This window comes from Rosa chinensis, chromosome 5, assembly GCF_002994745.2.
Source record: "Rosa chinensis cultivar Old Blush chromosome 5, RchiOBHm-V2, whole genome shotgun sequence".
Lineage (NCBI taxonomy): Eukaryota > Viridiplantae > Streptophyta > Magnoliopsida > Rosales > Rosaceae > Rosa > Rosa chinensis.
Window position 1 is genome coordinate 5,014,674 of NC_037092.1, and position 22,501 is coordinate 5,037,174.

General features: G+C 40.3%; 3 protein-coding genes across 3 annotated transcripts; 2 read left to right on the plus strand and 1 right to left on the minus strand.

Moving 5' to 3' along the window:
* The first annotated feature begins 3,551 nt into the window (after positions 1 to 3,551).
* LOC112167454 (AB hydrolase superfamily protein YfhM) lies at positions 3,552 to 5,415 on the plus strand. The gene is made up of 5 exons (XM_024304483.2): positions 3,552 to 3,713; positions 3,785 to 3,999; positions 4,329 to 4,499; positions 4,592 to 4,830; positions 4,973 to 5,415. Exons 1-5 carry the CDS (start codon positions 3,644 to 3,646, stop codon positions 5,217 to 5,219), a joined length of 942 nt encoding a protein of 313 aa, XP_024160251.1. The 5' UTR covers positions 3,552 to 3,643; the 3' UTR covers positions 5,220 to 5,415.
* A 534-nt stretch (positions 5,416 to 5,949) lies between these two features.
* On the plus strand, positions 5,950 to 7,972 carry LOC112167455 (bifunctional epoxide hydrolase 2). The gene is made up of 5 exons (XM_024304484.2): positions 5,950 to 6,109; positions 6,192 to 6,406; positions 6,792 to 6,962; positions 7,063 to 7,298; positions 7,414 to 7,972. The coding sequence occupies exons 1-5, from the start codon at positions 6,040 to 6,042 to the stop codon at positions 7,658 to 7,660; spliced, it is 939 nt and encodes a 312-aa protein (XP_024160252.1). The 5' UTR covers positions 5,950 to 6,039; the 3' UTR covers positions 7,661 to 7,972.
* Positions 7,973 to 8,142: 170 nt separating this feature from the next.
* LOC112167452 (wings apart-like protein 1) lies at positions 8,143 to 15,096 on the minus strand. The gene is made up of 12 exons (XM_024304481.2): positions 14,393 to 15,096; positions 13,580 to 13,679; positions 13,140 to 13,479; positions 12,565 to 12,677; positions 11,823 to 11,948; positions 11,638 to 11,731; positions 10,839 to 11,560; positions 10,163 to 10,419; positions 9,218 to 9,365; positions 8,915 to 9,012; positions 8,737 to 8,818; positions 8,143 to 8,583 (listed from the first exon to the last, which is right to left on the minus strand). The coding sequence occupies exons 1-12, from the start codon at positions 14,887 to 14,889 to the stop codon at positions 8,500 to 8,502; spliced, it is 2,661 nt and encodes an 886-aa protein (XP_024160249.1). The 5' UTR covers positions 14,890 to 15,096; the 3' UTR covers positions 8,143 to 8,499.
* Positions 15,097 to 22,501: the final 7,405 nt, after the last annotated feature.

The window sequence follows — 22,501 nt, forward strand, 5'->3', positions numbered from 1 at the left end:
ATGACTAGTAAACCGGTGAATTCGGGTTCGGGACGTCACATGAGAAGTAGGAAGAGGAGTTAAATAAGGGTTTATGGCGTCAATGCCATGTATTTGTCGCAGGGGGTAGGCGGCGCCGGCCATGTGTGGCGGGTCTTTGCACAATCATGGCGCCATGAGGCGCATGTGCAGCTCCTCGAACCAATTCTTGGTTCTTACTTTTCTTTGTTCTGAAAATGGATGTCTGTGTAAAGTCTTTAATACACGGATCATCATGTCAAAGCCTATATGTGTCAGAATCCCATAAGTCGTCTCTCATGACGTGTTGGATTCAATAACTCGAATAGTGGTTGCATACAACCCATTAGAGCGACACATAAGTTTCTCTAATACTCGTTTATGTCCGTAGTCATTAGAGGTGATGCAAAGGAACTCTGTCCATTCTCATAATGTGTTTCCACATGAAAACCACTGACTCTTATATAATAAAGTTCAAATTAAGGTATGTCCAAGACATTAAGTAAAAGAATTGACACTTTATTAATAGCCAATGATTACATCAAATTTCCAAAATCTAATCCAAAATAAAATCAAACTAAGACACATTGTAGTCACTCTATCCGTTTGGTAACTCCAATCAAATATGACCAGGAAAGTAGAGAGAGATGTTGGTGGAGCGAGACTATCTTAAGTACCAATAACCTCAATGACTTTCCTAGACATCACATTTTATTGGGCCCGCCACATAAGAAAGAGTTAATACAATTGTCATTTATTGACTAAGGCATATTGCCATTACAAAAGTTCTTGGAAAAATAAAAGGACTAATCTAATCAAAGTCTGTTGCATCCTTGTGCATTTCATCTTCAGCTTTGAAGTCCTCTATGGTGAGATTGACATCTCCACCATCTTCTTCTTCTGCTGCAAGGTGCACTTCTTGCTCCCTCAGGTCCTTGTATGCCCTGTATCTTGCAGCTAGTTGCTCGCTTGCCTTGCATTGCTTGAACCAATACTCAATTGATCGACATCGATGACACACATCATTGTGGTTGACTCCCTTTAATTGAGGTGCACGTTGTGCACGTTGCGGGCGTTCCCTAGGAGGGTTGGTGCCACCACCACGGCCCATGGCGCCACCATTACGGCTAGGGATACCACGACCCCCTCTCCCACGTGCGGCATTACCACCACGTGTATCCACACCGAACTTGCGGTTTCCTTCCTGGTTAGGGCGGTTATATGGGCCCATACGTCCCTCATGTCCCTCATTCTTAGGGTACCGCTCCTTGCGCCCTCCTTTGGGTGCATTATAATTCGCCTCATGAACGCTCTTAGTTCCAATGGGCCTTGAATTATAATTCCTCACGAGTATGTTATCATGTTTCTCAGCTACAGATATAACATTGATAAGCTGATGAAACCTCGTGATTCATCCAACATTGATTTCAGTAACGTATTGCTTTGATACCACAATGGCTGAAACGGGGAAGGTGGAGAGAGTTTTCTCAATTAGCTCTTGCTCTGTGATAGGTTGTCCACAAAACCTCAACATGGACTATATGCGAAGAGCTTGTGAATTATATTCAGCAACAGACTTGAAATCAGCAAAGCGCAGATTGTTCCATTGAACCTTCAAGTAAGGGAGGAGGGAATCTTGGACATTGCCAAAGCGCTCTTCTAGAGCTACCCATAGCTCTCTTGCATTCTTGATCGACATATACTCAAATCTGAGTGCCTTGTCCATATGGCGTCGCATCAAGATAACTGCTTAAGCATGCTTTGTAGGTGTTCACACGAACACAAGATCCGGGTTAGGTGCCTGGATTATGGGTAATATTCCCTTTGAAGTGAGATGGTTCTCAACATCGGTTACCCAACTGTGGTAATCCGAGCCTGTTGAGTCAAGCATGGGAAAGTCGAGTCTAGGTTCATTCGACATCCTGAAAATAAGAAGAGAAAATATATTAGTTTCGGAGTTAAACTTCCACGAAAACTAAAACATTAAGATTTCCGAGCTATGCTACCAAGAAATCAATTTCCAAGAATCTCTTTTGGATTAGACCAAATAATGATGTTTTAATATGCTTACATTTTGATGCTTGTGGACGCTCTTAGTCCAAGCATTATGAACAATCTTAGTTCATACGAACGCTCTTAGTTCGTTTAATTATGAACACTCTTAGTTCATACGAACACTCTTAGTTCGTTAAGCGTGAATCCCCACAATTCCGCTTTGTTAAATACTCAAAACCATTTGGCAACATATATTCCAATATTCTGTAGAAAATAAAAGGAATTTAAAAGACAAGAAAGCAAGAACTTTAATCGTAAAAACTTACTTGGTAATTTGAAGATTTGCTTCACAATTCTTTATACACGCGCGTGTTGATGCATGAGTGTAGCTAAATTAGAATTGCCGAAATCTGGTCGGAAATTGGCAGTTAGTGGGCTGCCCTTCTCCCTTCCCTTTTTTTCTTTCTTCCTTTTTTTTTTCCCGGCCCAGGCCTGCTTCCCTTTTTTTTTTCTTCTTTTCTTTCTTTTCTTCTTGTCTTTCTTTTCTTCTGTTCTTCTTCTGGGCCCACTCCTTCTCCCTTCTTCTTCCATGCATCTTCTTCTTCCTCTTTCTGTTTTGCTGGGTTTTTTTTTCTTTCGACAGCAGGAGTTGCTGCTGCGGGGGCAGACTACATGGGCTACAGGTGCGTAGGGGCTGCAAGTGCTTGGCGGGGGCTGTTGTGCAAAGGCAGCAGCAGTGGCTAGCTGCTGCGGGGGCGTCGTGCAAGGCTGGCAGGCACACGGGTGCGCTGGGCAAGGCTGCAGGACTGTGGGCTACAGCACGGGGGGCAGCAACCGGGCTGGGCTGGGTGGTGAGGCTTACTGCAGAAGTCGAGCAGCAGCAGGGACTTGGCGCTGCGGTGTGGCTACGGTGAAGTTGTGGTGAGGCTGCGGTGAAGTTGTGGTGAGGCTGCGTTAAAGCTGCAGGACTGCAGCAGGTTGTAGGCGGATGAGTGCGGAGGCTGCAGCGGAGGTAGGCAGCAGCAGGGCGTAAGGCTTGAGCTTGCGGCATGGAGCAGCAGAGTGTGCGGCTAGGGACTGCAGGGCTTGTGTCAGGAGGGCTGCAGGCTTGCGGCTGTTTTCGTGATTGGGGTGTTTTTTTTCTTTTCTTTTTTCGGCTAGGGTTAAGGCTCGTGCTGATAACGTGTTGTAGAGAATTGAAATCGTGTGTTTAATATTGATAATAGGAGCCATTTATATAGGGAGTTACAAGGTACACAATAGGTAATAGAATCCGAATACAATTGAATACCTAGAACACTTTCCTATTACAACTCTAAACCCTAATTTGTAGAGACACACATTATGTCGACATTCTTCAACACATTTAAATCAAAGAAAATCTGTTTCTTTTCCAAAAAGTGAGATTCTTGATCATTTCCTCAAAGTAAACTCCTGTTGCAACAAAGATAAGCTTAAATAGTCCAGTCCAATCCAATCCTTTTGTGTTAGCCTATCCAAACAAGACCATAGTTGACTATTTGTTATCTTTAGTTGACTATGAGCTTGCGTAATCTAATAACAATACTACTCATCCACCCCAACTCCATAAAGTTTTCTATTCAAGGAAATACTCGGCTATTCTCCTCGTACTCACTCTCTTGCTCCGAGCATGGATCAAATCCAGCACAAGTACATAACCGTACAAGGCCTGAAGCTACACGTGGCCGACATCGGAACAGGTTCAGCAATCCCACTACCTCTTCCTCATTCTTAACATCATCATCGAATTACTAACGATCGTGTGTTTCAGGTCCCAATGTGGTCGTGTTCCTCCATGGATTCCCAGAAATATGGTACACGTGGCGCCACCAGATGATCGCTCTGGCCAACGCCGGGTTCCGGGCCATAGCCCCGGACTATCGCGGATACGGACTCTCCGACCCGCCTCCCCAACCCGAGAAGGCCACCTTCCTTGACCTTGACAATGACCTCCTTGCTATTCTTGATGCCCTTGCCATTCCTAAGGTACCAATTTGGTTTTTTTTTTTTTTTTGTTATTTTAATTGTTTGGGATCTTGAATTTTTGTTAAAGTGGGTACATGATAAAGATGCCTGCTTTAGTTGTGTTTTGGGGTAGAAGCAGAAATGAAGTTGAAGATAATAAGCTTGGTTCCTGTTTGTTTTCAATTATTGTGTGTATTTAGGCTATTTGCATCCACAAAGCTGTAGACTTCAGTATGGTTTGTTTTTTTTTTATAAAGCAACTTGTAAGACTTGCTTGTGAACCCTTTTGTTCATGTTGCTTCAGACAGATGATCATATTATGTAGTGTCATTCTAATAATATCTACATAGGTTTTCCTCATCGGAAAAGATTTTGGAGCTTGGCCGGCGTACATATTTGCCTGTCTGCACCCAGAAAGGACCTTGGGAGTTGTAACAATGGGAGTGCCATACATGCCAAAGTCAAGTAGTCCCCAGTTCATTAAGCACCTTCCTGAAGGTTTCTATATTTCAAGATGGCAGGTGTGAATCTATTTAGTCATGCTGTGATGTTATCTATTCAGTGTCTGCACTACCATGACTTGCTTCTTGTGAAATTGTGACCTCTATTATAGGAACCAGGTGGCAGGGCAGAAGCTGATTTTGGACGCCTTGATGCGAAAACAGTTATCCGCAATGTGTACATTCTTTTCTCGAGGAGTGAAATACCAATAGCTGCAGAAAACCAGGAGATCATGGACTTGGTGGACTCGTCTACGCCTCTTCCCCCTTGGTTCACTGAGGAAGATCTTGAAGCATATGGAAAGTTGTACGAGAAATCTGGTTTCCAAACAGCATTGCAACTTCCATATAGGTAAATGCAATTAATCTTAGCTTTTCTGCAGCAGGCTTACCAACTAGATTAGAAAGTCATTATTTGTATGCAGCGTTTAAGAGATGTATATAGTTAAACAACTAGACCATGAATTTCTTTACTTCATCTTATGTATTGACAGGGCAATAAAAGATGGCTTGGGCATACCTGATTCCACTATTGAAGTTCCAGCTCTTTTTATAATGGGAAAAAAGGATTATGTATACGAATTTCCAGGGATGAAAGATTACATAAACAGTGAAAAGCTGAAAGAGTTTGTCCCGGATTTGGAGATTGTATTTCTGCCAGAAGGAACACATTTTGTTCACGAACAATCACCTGAACAAGTTAATGAGCTCATCCTCACCTTCCTCCAAAAGCACATTTGATCGCTCGTGCTTGTATAATTGAAATGAAGTTTATCTAAGGTTTCCGAGAGATTTGTGTTTTATAGAAGTGTGAAATCTAGTGTTTGAATCCAATAAGGACCAGAATATGTATCTCCTACTTTTGTTGTGGCTTGTAATTTGTCTCAAACATTGAATAAAGGCAGCACTGCCATTATCAAATTCCCTTCTAAGAACATATGATGGACATTTCACATTTCTTTCTTAGCAATTGTAAAATCTACCAGTGGGAAGATTGAAACCTATTTCATGCAATGATTTGTTCAATAATCATATGCAAGACCAAAATGAAAGAGTTGTGACTTTCATTTTCTACAATGGATATCTGACTATGGCCACCGAAGTGTTGCAGGGCAGGGGATATGAAAACTCTCCATCCCCTCATTACTAAACCTACCCATTCAAGATGGTGCTCCTCAGTCCCTAATGTTTATTGTGCAACACATATCAGAATATTCGACATGAAATTAATCCAACATAACGAAACTCACTACACAAATTACCTACATAATAATAAAATGAGTCGTATACTACTCTTGGCTGAAACAACAATGAGTCGTATACTGTTGATGTGTAAGTCATAATGATAACGCATGAGTTATTATTAGTTGACACATGAATTACAACAACAATGAATCGTATACGACTCCTAATAGTCAAATATAGACATTACTTGGCTTAATCTAAGACTATTCATCGACTCCAACACTATATTTCCATTCTAGGAAACTCCTCCTCTCTTCTTAAAGTGGACATTAGACCAGAACCGTCTTCCTTCTCAGTTTCTCACTTACTTCTAAACATGGATCAAATCCAGCACAACTTCATAACAGTGCAAGGCCTCAAGCTCCACGTAGCCGACATCGGAACAGGTCAGCAATCCCTGAATCTTGCTCATTCTTAACATACTCGAACACCTCTTCAGTTGTCACTATCGGTCAACGTGTGTTTCAGGTCCCAATGTGGTCTTGTTCCTGCACGGATTCCCAGAAATATGGTACACGTGGCGCCACCAGATGATCGCTGCCGCCAACGCCGGTTTCCGGGCCATCGCGCCTGACTACCGTGGACACGGTCTTTCCGACCAGCCGCCCGAACCCGACAAGGCCTCCTACCGTGACCTCGTCAACGACATCCTTGCTATTCTTGAAGCTCTTGCTATTACCAAGGTATTATCAAACTGCTAGCCTAATTCAAGTTTATGTTTTTCTCATTTGTGTTTTTTAGCTAATTGGATCTCTGAGTTGTTTAGGATGGAACATAATTATAAGATTTAGGGATGAAATGGTAAGATCATAATGATTTCTGCTGATCTGAACACCCTTTAATGTAGTATTTATTTTTGTGTATTTAGGCTTCTGCTTCCCTGAAGCTCTGGAATTTTTAAATTTTTGAGTATATAGTTTGTTTGTATATTGGATTTTGTTGATTGATTATGAGAATGATTAGAACATATGCTATACTTGCGACTTGTGAGCCATTTCTTGATGTTTCCTAAAAGAGATCGAGTACAATGTAACATGTTCATCTGTGACCTTTGTATAATATACATAGGTTTTCGTTGTCGCAAAAGATTTTGGAGCTTGGCCAGCGTACATACTTGCCCTTCTTTACCCGGATAGGATCTTGGGAGTTGTAACATTGGGGGTGCCATACATACCAGCTTCAAGTCGTCCCAGTTTCACCAAATCCCTCCCTGAAGGTTTCTACATTTCAAGATTTCATGTAGGGCATTACTTGGTTTTGTTATCAGTTCATTGTCTTTACTAGCATTCACTTGCTTGTAGCATAATCGTGACGAGTTGATGACCTCTATTAAATATAGGAACCAGGCAGGGCTGAGGCTGATTTTGGGCGCTTTGATGCGACAACAGTTTTTCGGAATATTTACATCCTTTTCTCCAGAAGTGAAATCCCAATAGCTGCAGAAAACCAGGAGATCATGGACTTGGTTGACCCATCTACGCCTCTTCCCCCTTGGTTCTCTGAGGAAGATCTTAAAGTATATGGAGCTGCATATGAGAGAACAGGTTTCCAGACTGCATTGCAGATCACATATAGGTAAAAAATATTCTTGGATTAACTAGTCAGTGAATAGTGGTCTTATGTTGCTAACTAGAATTAGTTGCAGCAAATACTTTTGATACTTTCTCGACTTTAATTCATATATTGACAGGTCCAAGTCAGACGACATGGGCATAACAGAACTAATTGTTAAAGTTCCGGTGCTTGTTATAATGGGACGGAAGGATTACTTTAACAAGTTTCCGGGGATAGAGGACTCTATAACCAGTGGAAAGGTGAACGAGTTTACATCTGATTTGGAGCTTGTATATATGCCTGAAGGAACACATTTTGCTCAAGAACAAGCTCCTGACCAGTTCAATCAGCTAATGCTCACCTTCCTTAAAAAGCACATCTGATTTCCACAGATGGTGTTATGTAAGTTTTCAAAGAGGTTTATGTGAATCTTACAGGGTATTATCACATGATGATGCGAGTGAGAGATGGAATAATCTGCTTTGACATATGTCCTACTACTAGTGTGGCATGTAATATTCTGTCCTACTACTAGTGTGGCATGTAATATTCTGAAATACGAAAATAAAATAATACCTTCATTTCAAAGTCCGTAAGGAAAGTGTAGGGATTCGAATTCAGATGTGGCTCTAATTGTCTATTCTCCTTATATTGCACGGTGATCACCATCAGAGTTCCTTCTGGAATCAAACGAAGGTATCAAGTTCATGTAAGCAAAACTTCGACCAAAATCCATTGTTTCTGATTGGTCTCTGAGTCCTACATTTTTTTTCTTGGGACAACTGCAAGTTGAGGGAGGAGAAGAAAAAATTCGCATCTGTTTTGTTCCAATTACGACCCATGTTCCAAGATATGAGCAAAGTTCTGACATCAAACTTGGGATAATTTGTATAACAGTGGAAGAGTTTGCTACAACATACATGGACGGTACACACTACACAAAACAAAAGCGAGATTTTTTCATTTCGTCATCTTTTGTATACAAGCAGATCTCTCTAACCGCTACAAAATGGTAAAAAACCAAAAAGATACAAAAGAATAGCTAACCAGGGGAACAAAAAAGAGAAAACAAAAGAACTACACAAGCAAAAAAGGCCTGCGGTCAGTTCAATACAATGTGCAGCTGAAATTCAAAACCCTATAGGAGGCGTGGAGTGTCATGTAACAACAATTTATCTTAATGGAAGGCCAAATCTGTACAGGATCTCCATCTCTGAAGCTCTTATCGTATCCTACATGATTCAATTACTTCACTTACGACTTTATGAGTCTCCGGTGAGATCATGTTTAACGTCAAGTGAAATGCCTGAATAAGAAAAAAAAAGGTACATAATCACATGAGCAATATAACTTGTCATATATGTACCAGCATCCAAATATGTAAAGCATCTACAAAAGTTCCATTAAGTTCACGCCTACTCTATATCATGACATAGAAAATTAGAAGTCAAATACATACCACAAATCTGTCCAACACAGGTACTAGGATAGCCAGGTTGCGATCTGGGAGACAGTCAGCAATGGCATCGCGTACACCCTTACTGAAGACAGCAAAATAATAAATATATAAATAAGCGTCAACAATATCCAGAAAAATGTTTTATGCAGTAAAATAGGAGAGAGGAAAAAAACACAACCTTTCAGTTGAAAGGAATGCTAAAAGCAGGGCAGCATAAGCTTCCACTATCATTTTCTCAGCTTCTTGTTCTCCTTGTAACACAGCTGCCTCATCATTCTGTGGAATACAATTTGTTCAGAGTAAGAACTTCAGAAGACAAATATAAATATAGAATCAGATAGCTTCTCTATACCATTGTAGAAATCGTTCTTTTTTTTTTTCTTTTTTTTTTTCCTCAATTTCTTTTACATTCATTATCTCTATAAAATCTTACAAGAAATAAGAACTATTAGGAAATTTTCCATAGACAATGTGAACTCACTGGCAAAGTTTTTCCTTCTTCGGATCCCTCGCCTGCACCTTGATTAGCCAGGAATATAGAGCATATTAGCAGAATTAGATCCTTGTGACTTTCCTCTTCAAACCCATCAGAAATAGGTAAGTGAACAGTGACTGCAGCGAGCCGTGATCTGGAATGAACAGTGATTTGAAAAGAATTAAAATATGAACTTGCCAATCTGATTTATAAGAACTAGAGGCTATACTGCCCCATTTAAACTCATATTAAAGAAAATATAATACACAGTCAGCAATTTTCAGAACAAAAACCATGCTTATCCAACTTCTCAAGCACATCAGTCTATTAGACTACTATCATGAATCGCTACCAAGTGCAACACAACACTACGGTGTGACCCAATTATAGCATCTTTCATTGTCTCAATTTTTTGGGATATAATTGGTTGACAGGGAGAGTCATAAAGAAAATATAATCACAGTTAGCAACTACCAATAAAAGAACGCTTGCTTATTCTACTTTAAAATACATCTGTCTAACAAAATACTATAATGAAATACCAGCAAGTGCAACAAAACACTAGGGTGCAATTGGTTCATTAGGAATCTTATATTCAACTTAGTACATCTGGAAATTGACTTCCAAAATTCTACTTTGGGATACAATTGGTATAACAGGAAGAGTCGTAACGAAAATATAACCGCAGTCAGCAACTTGCAAAAATAAAAGAATGCTTTCTTTTCCAACTTTTTCAGTTCATATATCTATTAAGCTACTATCATGAAACATCACCAAGTGCAACAAAACACTAAGATGTGTCCCCAAATAGTCCATTAGGAACTCTTATATGCACTCATAACATTTAAAGGGGGCAAGACGTGCAAGCCTAACAATAGTTCCAAGCACAATACTACAGAAAAAATAAACATAATCATAAAGAGCTGAGAAAAATTAAGAAGTCACACTAACCTGTTTTGACCATCTTTCTCAACCAAGTTTACAAGCAGGCCCAAAATAGCTACAAGAAAATCTAGCTCTTGATCGGTAAGATGTCTACCATTCTGATTATCCAGTTCAATGCTTGAAGTATTGTCATTTCTCTCGCTGAATGGAGATGAAAATGAAGGAAAGTGGCTAGCAATCAAGGAAGACATGGTCTCCAGTCCTCCATTTGCAGCAATTTGCTGACAACCAACAGGATTCTCATTTGCCAAGTTCATCAGCACCTGCCAAGAAAATTTATGAGCTTTTACATTTCAATCTTCTGTATGTGTGATGCTGAATCATCATATTTCATACTATGGACTCAAGACCCTCTATGAGAAAGAACCAAGACAGGGTTTCAAATAATATTGCCACCAGTTGGAAAAGCACTCAAACAGCTGATCAGTAGTACTAAAAATAAAAGGTTATGCAGGGAATAAATCCATGAGGCAATCAACCAGTTAAATAGTAGCCATGATAATTTCTTATGGTTCAGACATAGGGAGACTAGACTTGCATGATGTTTGACACAAAGCATCTAACTAATCTACTAGAGTACTACACCATCACCGTCCACAATATTGCATGGAAGTTGACAAAGAGAATCCACAAAAGTCCAATATATTGTGAACAAGTATAAAATATTAGGCCACATAATTACCTTAACAGCAGTAAGAAGGCAGTCAGCCAAAAGACTGGAACCCTCTTTACTAACAGCACCCGCATAGGATGTCTCAGGCATATCATGGTCTTCCCCAAAACTTGATTCTGCTTGGCTCATAATCAGCTGCAACTGGCAACCATCATCAAGTTCTCTGTAAGCTTCTCCATTTTTTCGCGTTCGACAAATCTTTTTCTTGCCAGATAATATGTCCCACTGAGAAGGTTCAATATCATCTTCATCAAATGCAAAAGGATCTTGACTCTCCTGTGAAAGGTCAACTTTAGAGTCTTCAGAAATATAGGATCTCTGACTGAGACCAGCATCCTCACCGGAACCACAGCTAAATGCAAAAGGATCTTGGCTCTCCTCCGAAAGATCAATAATAGAGTTTTTAGAAATATAGGATCTCTGACTGGAACCAGCATCTTTCCGGGAACCATAGCTAAATGTGCGGGTTGCCTCACTTAAATGGCTTGCTGTACCACTAGATGAGCCATTTCTGGAAGAACTAAGTCTTGTCTTCAACAAATAGGTGTCAGTCATAGACGTGCTGGTAGTTTCTGAATTGGATACAGAAAACACCGAGCGAGAAGTGGACACCAATCCATTGCTCTGACATTTGTGGGAGCTTTCCTCAGAAGCATATTCATTCCCATTTGAAAGATTATGAGACATGTCATCATTGGAAGCAGCAGATAAACTTTTATGTAGATAAAGCCCTGCAGAACAATGCCATTAAACACTAGAAACAAAGCACTATTAAGAATTAAAATTCAATCCCGAAACTATAAGTTACCTGATAGGATACTGATGGTACTTATAACAAGTTCTGTGAAAGATATGGGCTTTTCCATGGGATCCAACTTTCCTTTCATTTCTAGCAAGTGGCTCTGATATGGAAGGACAGATGTCAATATCCATTTCCCTTTTTCATAATTACTAAGAGGAGTGGAAGAGAACCTAAATCACTTTTTACTATACCTGATTTTCTTTACTCAAGAATGTGGCATTTTCCATGATCTTCAAGCATTTCAAAAGCAGAACCAGGCTCCGCACCATGTTGATTTCCTTTTCCCAAGTAGAAGGAGAATTACCTTTTAGCCAACCCTGCATATTAATTTCTTGAGCTCAGAAACAACTTCCCCCCAATAAAAATTGAGTATCATAACCCCAAAGATTTAAATAAAATAAAATTAAAATAAAACAAAAAAGAGAATAGGATATGTAGAAACTTATTATATAATGATTACGGTATAAAGTTTTGGACTTTGCCTGAAAGCAAGTGACATTCTTAGCACACGTTGTTATTTATGTTAACTCCAAGGAAATAATCAGGACCCACAACCAATGATAAATAATCAGGACCCACAAAATGACACTATACAAGGGCAAATCTACTGCCCATTATTACTGTCAAAACTTCTAATACGAACGAAGTCCACACACACACACACACAGATATATATATAAATGACAAACCACAATAAATACATATGTACACTAGTACCATTGCCATTCTTTCCCATTATATGAATTATATTTGCAGAGAAATATGATATTGCTAACCACAGATGTTCCTAAAAAATTTTACTTATAGTAAATATCTCTGATAACTGTTTGAAGCATTACGGTTCCTTGATATTTTTACACTAATCTAAGTCATTTCAGTTCTGATATGTAATGAAGCAGACAATGAGGATTAAATAAACATACAAGCTCACACCTCCATTTCGGAATGGCAAGTCATGGACACCTCAAAAACAGCATCAAGGCCTCCAAGCTCTCGTAATTTTTCCTTAAAGTTGCCCCCAGCCTTCCTTACTGTACCAGTTGTTTCTGAAAGCAGTCCATTTAAAACAAATAAGAAATCAGGGATTAACATAAAGGACAGAACAAAGTCTATTTCAGATGTAAAAATAAAAGCATGGATGATATTGACCAACTTATCCCAATCCCAGTATTAAAAAGGAACATTTTGAAAATTTATTTCTTAGTCCTCCGGAATATCAGACCTTGCAGTGGATAGCTAGAAAACTCTAAAGCAATTCTGAGCAAAAATTCCCCTTCAATACACATTACAGAATTTAACTTCTAACTTATAGACTTTTATTTTTTTAGTATATAATGCCATGATTGTATCAATTCACTTGTTCACACCTATGGGGTAGTATTCAATCTTATTGAGCCTAGAATACTCATTCAAAAGAAATATGGCCAATGCTTTAGGTACTGATATAATAAATTCTAGTAATATTTAACATAACGAGACAACCATCAGCTTCAAATATAGAATCAGACCTTCAAGAGAAATAGTAGATAAGCAAGCTTTCTCCATAGTAAGCAAAGCTATCCATTTGGGGCTTAACTCCGGCATGCTCATTTCACCATCATCAGCAGAACTTGGTGTCATTTCCTTGCAAGTAACAAGAATCTCATGTACTTTGGAAAGAATAGCAGCCGAGCTGGAGTCTAATCTTTTTGGTGCACAATGCGAGATGTCAGCACTCAAACGCAATGCTAAAAGCTTTCGTCCAATTTTTGGTGCTTTATCTTCAGTGATGTTTGAGACAATTGGTTTGCAAAACCTAATCAAAAAATTAATACAGCTTGGTGATTCCAAAAGAGGATCATCCTGACCCTGCAATAGTGAAAGGTGACAAGCTTTTAGGATTCTTAACTTTATCAAAATGAAAACTTGAACAGAAATTCGAATTATAGTCAGATACTGAATTACTTACATCACAAGTCAAAACATAGAAAATAGTTGCAGCAGCCAGATCGCTAGGTGTATCATCAAAACTGAGACCCAATATAGCCTCAATTATCGTTTTTGCCATCCTGATAACAGAGCACTTCATATCAGTGATATACCCCATAAAACAGCCCACTGACGATTTCGATTAAGAACAAGGACAAACCAAAAACTTGGTACAGCAACAACTTATAGTAGTCAATCACAACTGAGTTTCAAGCATAGTGGATCAAACACACCCCCAAACAATACACAAATACTTTCAGATGAAAAGCAAAGAAAAACAAATTTTCCAAAACATTGTCATGCAACCCTAAAAACACTGCATTCCCTAAAATCAAGATCACTCGAAAACACCCACACTACATCTCCAAAAAATGGAAACCAATCAAGAACTGCTTCATAAAATTCAAAAACCCCACTAACCCAAAAACCAAATGCCCACCAAGAACCACCTGAAACCAACATTACCATTTACAACACAGCAAAAATTCATGGTTTTCAACAGAAACCCGTTACCAAGTTCAAATTTTGACACCCAACAAAGCATTCCTATACATTGCAAGCTCAAATTATGACACTCAACACTCGAATTTTCCAATACATTGTCATGCAACCCTACAAACAATGCATTTCCAAAAATCAAGATCACTCGAAAACCTCAACACGAACACCCCACTTATCCAAGAACCACCTGAAACCAACATTACCATTTACACACGCTAAAAAATTCACCAAGTTCAACAGAATCCCATTACCAAGCTCAAATTTTGAGACTGAAAACCCAGCAAGAACCTACCCCTGAGTCCTCAGAAGCCGTCTCTGCTGCGGCGTGCCACAAATCCCCAACAAAGACAACAAGCTCGCCCTTCTGATCCGAACCGGCTGACCATTCCTCAGCCCATCCAGCGCGAAATTGACCTCGTCCACATGCTCCATCATCTCCCCGAACTCCTGCGCCTCCATCAACGTCGCCGTCGCAAGCGCCGCCGCGGCCTTCTTCGCCTTCTTCGACGGCCTCCTCAAAACGTCGCCGTTTCGCGAACTGGGCCTTTTCAATTCGGGGGGATAGGGCTCCGAATCGAACTGCGACCACTGCGACGACGAGTCTTGCGACGACGAGAAATTAAAATTGAATTGGGGGGTATCTTGGGAGAGAGAGATTCTAAACGGGTCGTTGCTGAGGTCGTCGTCGTCGTCGCCGCGAACGGCGTCGTTTAGGGTTGAGTCGGAATAGGTCCTGGGAAGGCCTACTGGTCCTCCTCCCTTGCGCCGGCCGTAGGTCCTCACAATCATCGCTACGGCGCCGTTTCGGGGGGGTTGGGTGGAACAAGATTTGAAATTGGAGGGTAGAATTGGAAGATTGGAGAGTTTGGGGAGGAATTCTTCGGCTCAGAGAAGGAGGAGGAAGCAATTTTGGGGTTCGGGTTTGAATCTTGATAGAGAAGAAGGTTTTTGGTTTGGGTTTGGATTCTTAAGACTCCGAGGACTGTGAAATTCAGTGCTCTTTTGGTTTTGTTCTTCTTTTACTTTCGTCCAATCACAGTCCTTGATTATGTCTAAAAATGGGGGTATTTTGGTCATTTGATGAAGGTTTTTGGATCTGTTCGGTACTGGCAGAGCAGCCAAAATGATGAGGGTACGACTGATCTGCTTGGGATGTTAAGGTTTGATATTAACGGGAAAGTAGGGGTCGCTTTTTGAAGATCGGAATTCGAGAAATTACCGGAAATTGGAATGAACTGGCCACTTGGTCATCGGAATGGAACCGAGCTCGGACATCGATGACAGCTTAGCCTTTCAGAAAGATAAGAATGTCGTTATTCTATGTATCAGGGTTACGATAGTGGGTTTTTTTTTTGTTTGGGTATGGCTATTTCCACCATACAGTCTACTTTGTTCACCCTGCATTTAATTTTTGCCACCAAAATTCCAGTAATGTCCTTATTTGTTAAACTAAAATAGATAACAAAACAAAAACTACAATGTTGTCTTCTACCATTGTAAAGAAACTATAACACACCTCTGTCGAACCAAATTGCAGCGCTGCCTCTCCTTCTTCTAAATAGATCTCTCTTTAGTTTTATCTAATAGCTAGCAAAGAACTCCGACGTGCTTGCATGACTCCTGATTGATGAAGCAAGAGAAAAGGGGGGGGGGGGAAGGAAGAAAGGGGATAGAGCCTAGTGTGCAGCAAAGGCAGAAGTGCCACCTATAGAAATTTGGTAGTTAGGTTTGGTAAATCATGCATGATGCATTATATGATGAAACACCATGGACCCATATCACCAATGAACATCACAGCTCTACCCTTTTCTAGGGATCCCTTCTCTTCTGTTCTGATGCCATGGTTTTCTTAAAATCTCACTACCTAGTGTTCTCTTATCTATGTACTCTTTTCAACTAAGTTGACAACAAGTTGAATTGTGAGGTAGTAATTGGCTTCTTTTAAAGGATTAAATAGAGAATTGAAGGAGCTTGGCAGAGGTGCCAGTGGTTGTTGCAATTTTTCATTTTTTTTATATATTAATTTTCTTAATTGGAAGGTTAAAGTTGGAATATTTGAGTGATATTTGTTTTGTAGGGTGAACAAAGTATACTGTAGGGTGGTAATAGCCGCACCCTTTTTGTTTTTGAGGGAAAGATAGAAAACACATTCAATCAATCGAAAGCAAACATTTTGGGGGAGACATAGTCCGAAACCCCAAGAAATCGCGGTTATAGATATCATTAGGCCAATGGGCCCAAACTCTAACCACAAGACACCCCAAATGTCAAAACGCAGCCATCGTAGCCATCCTCCCCGCCAATAGAACAAAGCGGCTTGAAAAAACCTCCTTCGAGAACCCACATGCTTTGCCGCCTCCCGTCGACCCCTACCACAACAAACCATACCCAACTGTGACGCAAACCAACTCCGCCTTCCCACCCAGCGTCGGACGCTCCTGTTCCAAACAAAGTTCTGCACAACTTTACCCAGTCGCAGCCGCACCTTACCTCACCCTTGACCAGACTGGAACCACCCTTGACCAGACATAAACCGAAACCCCAAGAAACCGCGGTTACAAATATCATCAGGCCAATGGGCCTAAACTCTAACCACAATACACCTTCTACCAAGGCTATTTTGAACCAATGATCCTGAATGTCCCAGTAGTACCTCGTAGTTGACAGCCAAATGACTGGTCCTCTTCAACACCATGTCTAAAAAGTACAATACCACGTGTAAAGAATCTCTTGTCAGCAGATCAACCATCACAGTAAACCAAATTTGAACCAAATCGTCATCGGGAATGACACCTTTACATGGCATAGCACCTAGACCTAATCCTAGCTCAAAAGAGTAGGAACACAACCCTAACTCCAAGGAGTAACCGTAACAAAAACCAAAAGGAAAACATTGCAACAGACAATCCGCCGCCAAGCTACAGTCACTGGACCATAAATAACGGTCGTCATCGCTGGATTGGTTTTGGCTTTATTGCTCCACCCCGCTGCAGATGTGATCTGTGGTGGGCCCCAAATGTCAAAACGTTGCCATCGTAGCGATCCTCCCCTCCAATAGAACAAAGCGGCCTGAAAAAACCTCCTCCGAGAACCCACATGCTCCGCCGCCTCCCGTCGACCCCTACCACAGCAAACCATACCCAACAGTGACGCAAACCAACTCCACCTTCCCACCCAACGTCAAACGCTCCTATTCCAGACAAAGGTCTGCACAACTCGACCCAGTCGTGTTGTGAAATTTTAATTAAAACTCGCAAGCGCACGAATCGTCGTTAGTATAGTGTGCAAGTACAAGGTCGTTCCAACTGAGGATTGATAATCAATTTAAATCCTAACCTAATTAATTCAAACACAAAAACACATAAACAATCAAACTAAAGAAGATATGGTTTTAAGGTTTTCGACTAAACAAATAATGTGAAAATTAAAGAAAGAAAGAAAGAAACAAATAAATAATGATAAAACCTAGGGTTTCGGAATCAACCACTAACAATCCTATTTATGTTTCGATGCAATTAATAGATTCTTTTATCTATTTTGAGTTTTGGCCCTCCGGAAAGAAAAAAAAAAAAAAAAGGGAAAAACGAAAGAATTGAATTTTAACCATTTACAAGCTAGTAAAACCTTCACATTAACCGGAGGAAGTGATAATCTTTAATGCCCACATTTTTACTGCAATAAGCATAACACACTTTGTTATTGTCATGTAATCTGTAGTTGTTTCTAGAATTTTATATCAGTTCAATCTGACAAGTGCAAGTATTAAGCATACAATTCAGTAATTATCATAGTTTGTAATTTAGTAATGGGGTTTTGTCCATTTACCCCATTTTAAGACATTTTTTTCCCACTTACCCCATTAAGTTTTTTTAATTCTCTCTTACCCTAAACATTCTAAGGAGGTCTTCCCTAATACCCTATTAAGATTTTTTTAAATTTTTTTTTTTTTAATACCATTTTACCCTCACCCCTTTGTTACTTAGAAAGAGAGAGAGAGAGAGAGAGAGAGAGAGAGAGAGAGAGAATGGAAGAGAGAGAAACCATGGAAGACTTCGCCGGAGCCCGGTCGCCGGAATCCGGTCAACTTTCGCCGGATTTCGGTCAACTTTTGCCGGATTCCAGTCGTCGGTTGCCGGATTCCGGTCACTGGCTGCAGCTCACCGGAATTTGCTAAAAATGTCACCGGAAATTTTTTTGCCTCCAATAGACATCTATTGCCCCCTAATAGATGGCCAATAGAGGTCTATTGCCCCCCAATAAACGTCTATTGCTCCCCAATAGACGACTATCAGTCATGTATTGCCCCCCAATAGGACTTTCAGTTGCCAGAATGGGAACTAATCTCCCTAAATTTAGACAAATAAAACTTTAATTAAGCAAAAAATCTAGAAGATTACATCAATTCAAAACGTCTATTGCCCCCTAATAGATGTGTATTGCCTCCCAATAGAACATTTACTTTTTTCTTTTTTCTTTTCTTATAGGCTTTCTGCCCTATTTTACCTAAAAAATTATAGATAATCATACTCGCAAAGAAACAAAAGATACAGAGCAAAAAAAACATCCTCTCCACTCATATATTAGCCATGATTAAAATACATAAAATAGCAAGATTAGATTATAGATTAATGAACTGTACCAGGAAACAAAAAGTAGTGGGGAAGAGGAAAAAAACAGAGAAATTATTGAGATGATAACTGTGCAAGTCAACAGGACGAAAAGCATCAATTAGAAGTTAGCTGGCTCATTATTGCACATACGTTGGTGTTTTGATTTGTTTGGCTGATTAAGCTAGGCAACCCACTACTCCGTAGTAGTCTCTGCCTCCTCACCCGGCGCCTCGTTCAAGTCGAGAACTCCATTATTGTCAGCTAGTTCAGCAACCAAGTGCTCACGATGATCATCGGAAGTCGCACTCTCTACATGATCGTCAGCATCATCATCATCATCGGCGACGGGAACCACCGGCGGAGTAGACTCCAGCGCCACTCTCCACCACAATCAGTTGTGGTCCCTGAACCAGTTTCCGGCTAAATCGTGTCAGAGAATATCCATCTCCTCCGTCAAACCTCTCGTCAACGAGCCTTCATCTTCTGAGATCAGATTGCCAGTGCTTCGGAGCTCCTTCTGATTCCTCGTCGTGCCGGACTCGAGAAAGACGACCTGAAGCGCTGTCGCTAGCTCACCGAAGCCTCCGTCATGGAGCTAGCCGGGGTCGGAGACGTCGGGTTCGGAATCCGGCAGGGGGAGAGAGAGAGAGAGAAGAAAGCTGTGCATCGTGACCGGAGAGAGAGGAGAGAGAATCGCATGGCAGTATTGTAGTTTAGTAATTAGGCTGAGGGCATATTTGTCATTTCTCTGTAAATTGTGTTAGTGAGAATAAAAATCTCTTGCTGGGGTAAGTGGGATAATTTTCCCTCATTTTGGTGCTTTGGGTCAAGGACCCTTTAGTAATATACAAGTACTACAACTTGTAGTCTACAAGAGTATAATACCATAGGAACATGTGATGCCAACAATTTCATGTTCAGGTAAAGTTCGGCCACAGTATAACTCATCTCTGTTTCGTTATTTGGTTAGTGTGTCAGTTAGTGGTTAATTTATACTGTTTCTTTTCAGTCATATGTATTTATTGTGGAAATACATGTATAGTACTTGTTGATTCGAAAGCACGAATACTTTTACATATATATATTTATATTTTTTTGAAGGGATGCTTTTACATATTTAGTGACAAGTACTTTGGAAAACAGGTGTATTTTTGATATACCAGTATGATATGAATGTTTTCACCAGCTGTAGTAACAGTAGTAACTATGATTCAAATGCAGAAACCTTTGCAGTTGTTACCAGCATCTTTGGTTTTCAAACCGTAGTGGTAACTCTCCTATCTCGAGACATTGAGAACTGAAGTGATCATCCTGGAACAACTGAGGGGTGAAGTAGAACGACAGTTTAAGCAGAAGGTGGTGAGAAAGTCTTTAATAAAAGTGACTGGTTGCAAAAAGCAGATGAATTTATCAATGGCTTTGATCCGCAGCTTGAAGCAGTCAGAATAAGCAAGAATTGCTGTGGTCTACCATACTATAGGTCACAGTATAAAGCAGGAAAAGATATTGCAGCAAGAATTAAACACGTGAATGTACAGAAAAGTGAAATCACAAAGCTCATCAATGTTGAAGAATCCAAAGTTTTTGGACATATATAGGTAGCGGCACAAAGCTACTCGGTGAGGCAGCAAGAAATATGGTTAAAGAGATTAAGGAGTATGTAACAGGAGAGGAGGCTGGGACTAAGGAGTATGTAGCAGGAGAGGAGGCTGGGACTACACGTGTCTATGGAATGGCTGGTTCTGGCAAGACAGCAGTTGTGTCGGAAGTTAATGACCTCATACTGAATGACTACAGAAGCTGTGCCCTAGAAGGTACCAATACCGACAGTAGATATGCTGAAGACCATTTTGACAAAGTTATTTGGGTTTCTGTAGAGAATCAAGGTTCAATTCAATCATCTATTGACAACTTGCAGAAAAAAAATTGCAGACATATTACAAATTGATCTGAATAAAGCCACTGGGAGTAGAGCAGATACATTGGAAACTGCATTGAAGGAGTCAAGATTTTTTATCATTCTGGATGATATGTGGAAGAAGCTGTCTCTTGAGCTAATTGGATTCTAGTGCCAACGAGGGAAAATGGCTGCTAGGTTATAATAGTATCCAGATCACTTCCAGTGTTCAATGACATCAAAATTGATAAGAAGGTTGAGATCAAACCTCTTTCAGATACAGCGACACGAGAATTGTTTGAGAGGGAAGCTAGCATTAGATTCTCAGACTTGAGGGATGATACTCAAACTATGGCAGAGAAGATGGTAGATGACTGTGATGGATTTCCCTTGGCTATTGGCTTTCTGGCTCAGACCTTGAAAGAATTAAAGAGTGACGGTGCTGAGAGTGTCGATGCTGCATGGAATGCAGCCCTTTTGAGGTTACAGAGTTCTCACTTGGAAAGCATGAATGAAAAGGCATTTCCTCGTCTGAAGTACAGCTATGATATGTTGAAGAAAGATGAGTCAAATAAGACGAGATTTAGAGAATGAATTGTTTGATATTTTGTTCATCTCACAGTGGAGGTATATAAAGAGGATTATAAGAATACAACAGGTAAGTACTAACTACGAAATAATTACAATATATTATATTCCTAATGTTAAACCATGACTCACGCTAACACTCCCCCTCAAGTTGGTGCATACACATCAACCATGCCCAACTTGCTTAGTGAGTCATAAAACGTCTTCCTGGAAACTCCTTTGGTAAGTATATCTGCAAGTTGCTCTTCTGTCGGAACAAAAGGAAAGCTAATAATTTTGGCATCTAGCTTCTCCTTTATAAAGTGACTATCAATCTCCACATGCTTAGTACGATCATGTTGTACTGAATTCTGTGATATGTCAATGGCTGCCTTGTTGTCACAATACAACTGCATAATACTTTTGAGTTTGAAACCCAGATCACGTACCAGATTTCTCAGCCACAGCAATTCACACACTCTGTGAGCCATACCTCTATACTCGGCCTCAGCACTAGATCGTGCCACAACTTTCTGTTTCTTACTCTTCCATGTAACAAAATTACCTCCCACAAAGGTAAAGTAACCTGATGTTGACCTCCTGTCTGTAATATTTCCAGCTCAATCTGCATTTGTAAAGCCACAAACCTCAAGGATGTTGTTGTGTCTAGAAAACAATACTCCCCTTCCTGGAGCTGACTTCAGGTACTTTAAAATTCTCATAACAGCATCCATGTGACTTTCACTCGGGTTATGCATGAACTAACTCACCACACTCACTGCATATGCAACATCTGGTTTAGTATGAGCCAAATAAATTAAGCGCCCAACTAACCTCTGATAGCGAGCTCGATCAGTAGGTACCTGATCTGGATACTCAGCTAAATAATGATTCTGCTCAATAGGAGTATCAATAGGTCTGCAATCCAACAAACCTGTCTCTGTTAGCAAGTCAATAACGTACTTCCTCTGGCACAGGTAGATCCCTTCTCTCCCCCTGGCTACCTCAATTCCTAAGAAGTACTTAAGTTCACCCAAGTCCTTTATCTCGAACTCAGAGGCTAGCTGTCTCTGCAGTCTATCCATCTCAACAGTATCATTGCCAGTGATTACCATATCATCCACATAAACAATTAGAGCTGTTACCTTCCCTTGTTGATGCTTGAGAAACAAGGTATGATCTGAGTTGCTCTGTTTGTAACCAACCTTCCTCATGAACTGTGAAAATCTCCCAAACTAAGCACGAGGCGATTGTTTGAGACCATACAGAGACTTTCTCAATTTGCATACAAAATCACCAGGAGAAGCAACTACATACCCAGGTGGAA

Excerpts from the sequence above, each read along its gene's own strand:
- LOC112167454 (XM_024304483.2), top strand. The coding sequence starts at position 3,644 with ATGGATCAAATCCAGCACAAGTACATAACCGTACAAGGCCTGAAGCTA. Across the intron at positions 4,500-4,591 it reads TCTATATTTCAAGATGGCAG|GAACCAGGTGGCAGGGCAGA; the intron begins GTGTGAATCTAT and ends CCTCTATTATAG. Across the intron at positions 4,831-4,972 it reads GCATTGCAACTTCCATATAG|GGCAATAAAAGATGGCTTGG; the intron begins GTAAATGCAATT and ends ATGTATTGACAG.
- LOC112167455 (XM_024304484.2), top strand. The coding sequence starts at position 6,040 with ATGGATCAAATCCAGCACAACTTCATAACAGTGCAAGGCCTCAAGCTC. Across the intron at positions 6,963-7,062 it reads TCTACATTTCAAGATTTCAT|GAACCAGGCAGGGCTGAGGC; the intron begins GTAGGGCATTAC and ends TATTAAATATAG. Across the intron at positions 7,299-7,413 it reads GCATTGCAGATCACATATAG|GTCCAAGTCAGACGACATGG; the intron begins GTAAAAAATATT and ends ATATATTGACAG.
- LOC112167452 (XM_024304481.2), bottom strand. The coding sequence starts at position 14,889 with ATGATTGTGAGGACCTACGGCCGGCGCAAGGGAGGAGGACCAGTAGGC. Across the intron at positions 9,366-10,162 it reads GAGAAAGATGGTCAAAACAG|ATCACGGCTCGCTGCAGTCA; the intron begins GTTAGTGTGACT and ends TGTTCATTCCAG. Across the intron at positions 8,819-8,914 it reads GCATTCCTTTCAACTGAAAG|TAAGGGTGTACGCGATGCCA; the intron begins GTTGTGTTTTTT and ends TGCTGTCTTCAG.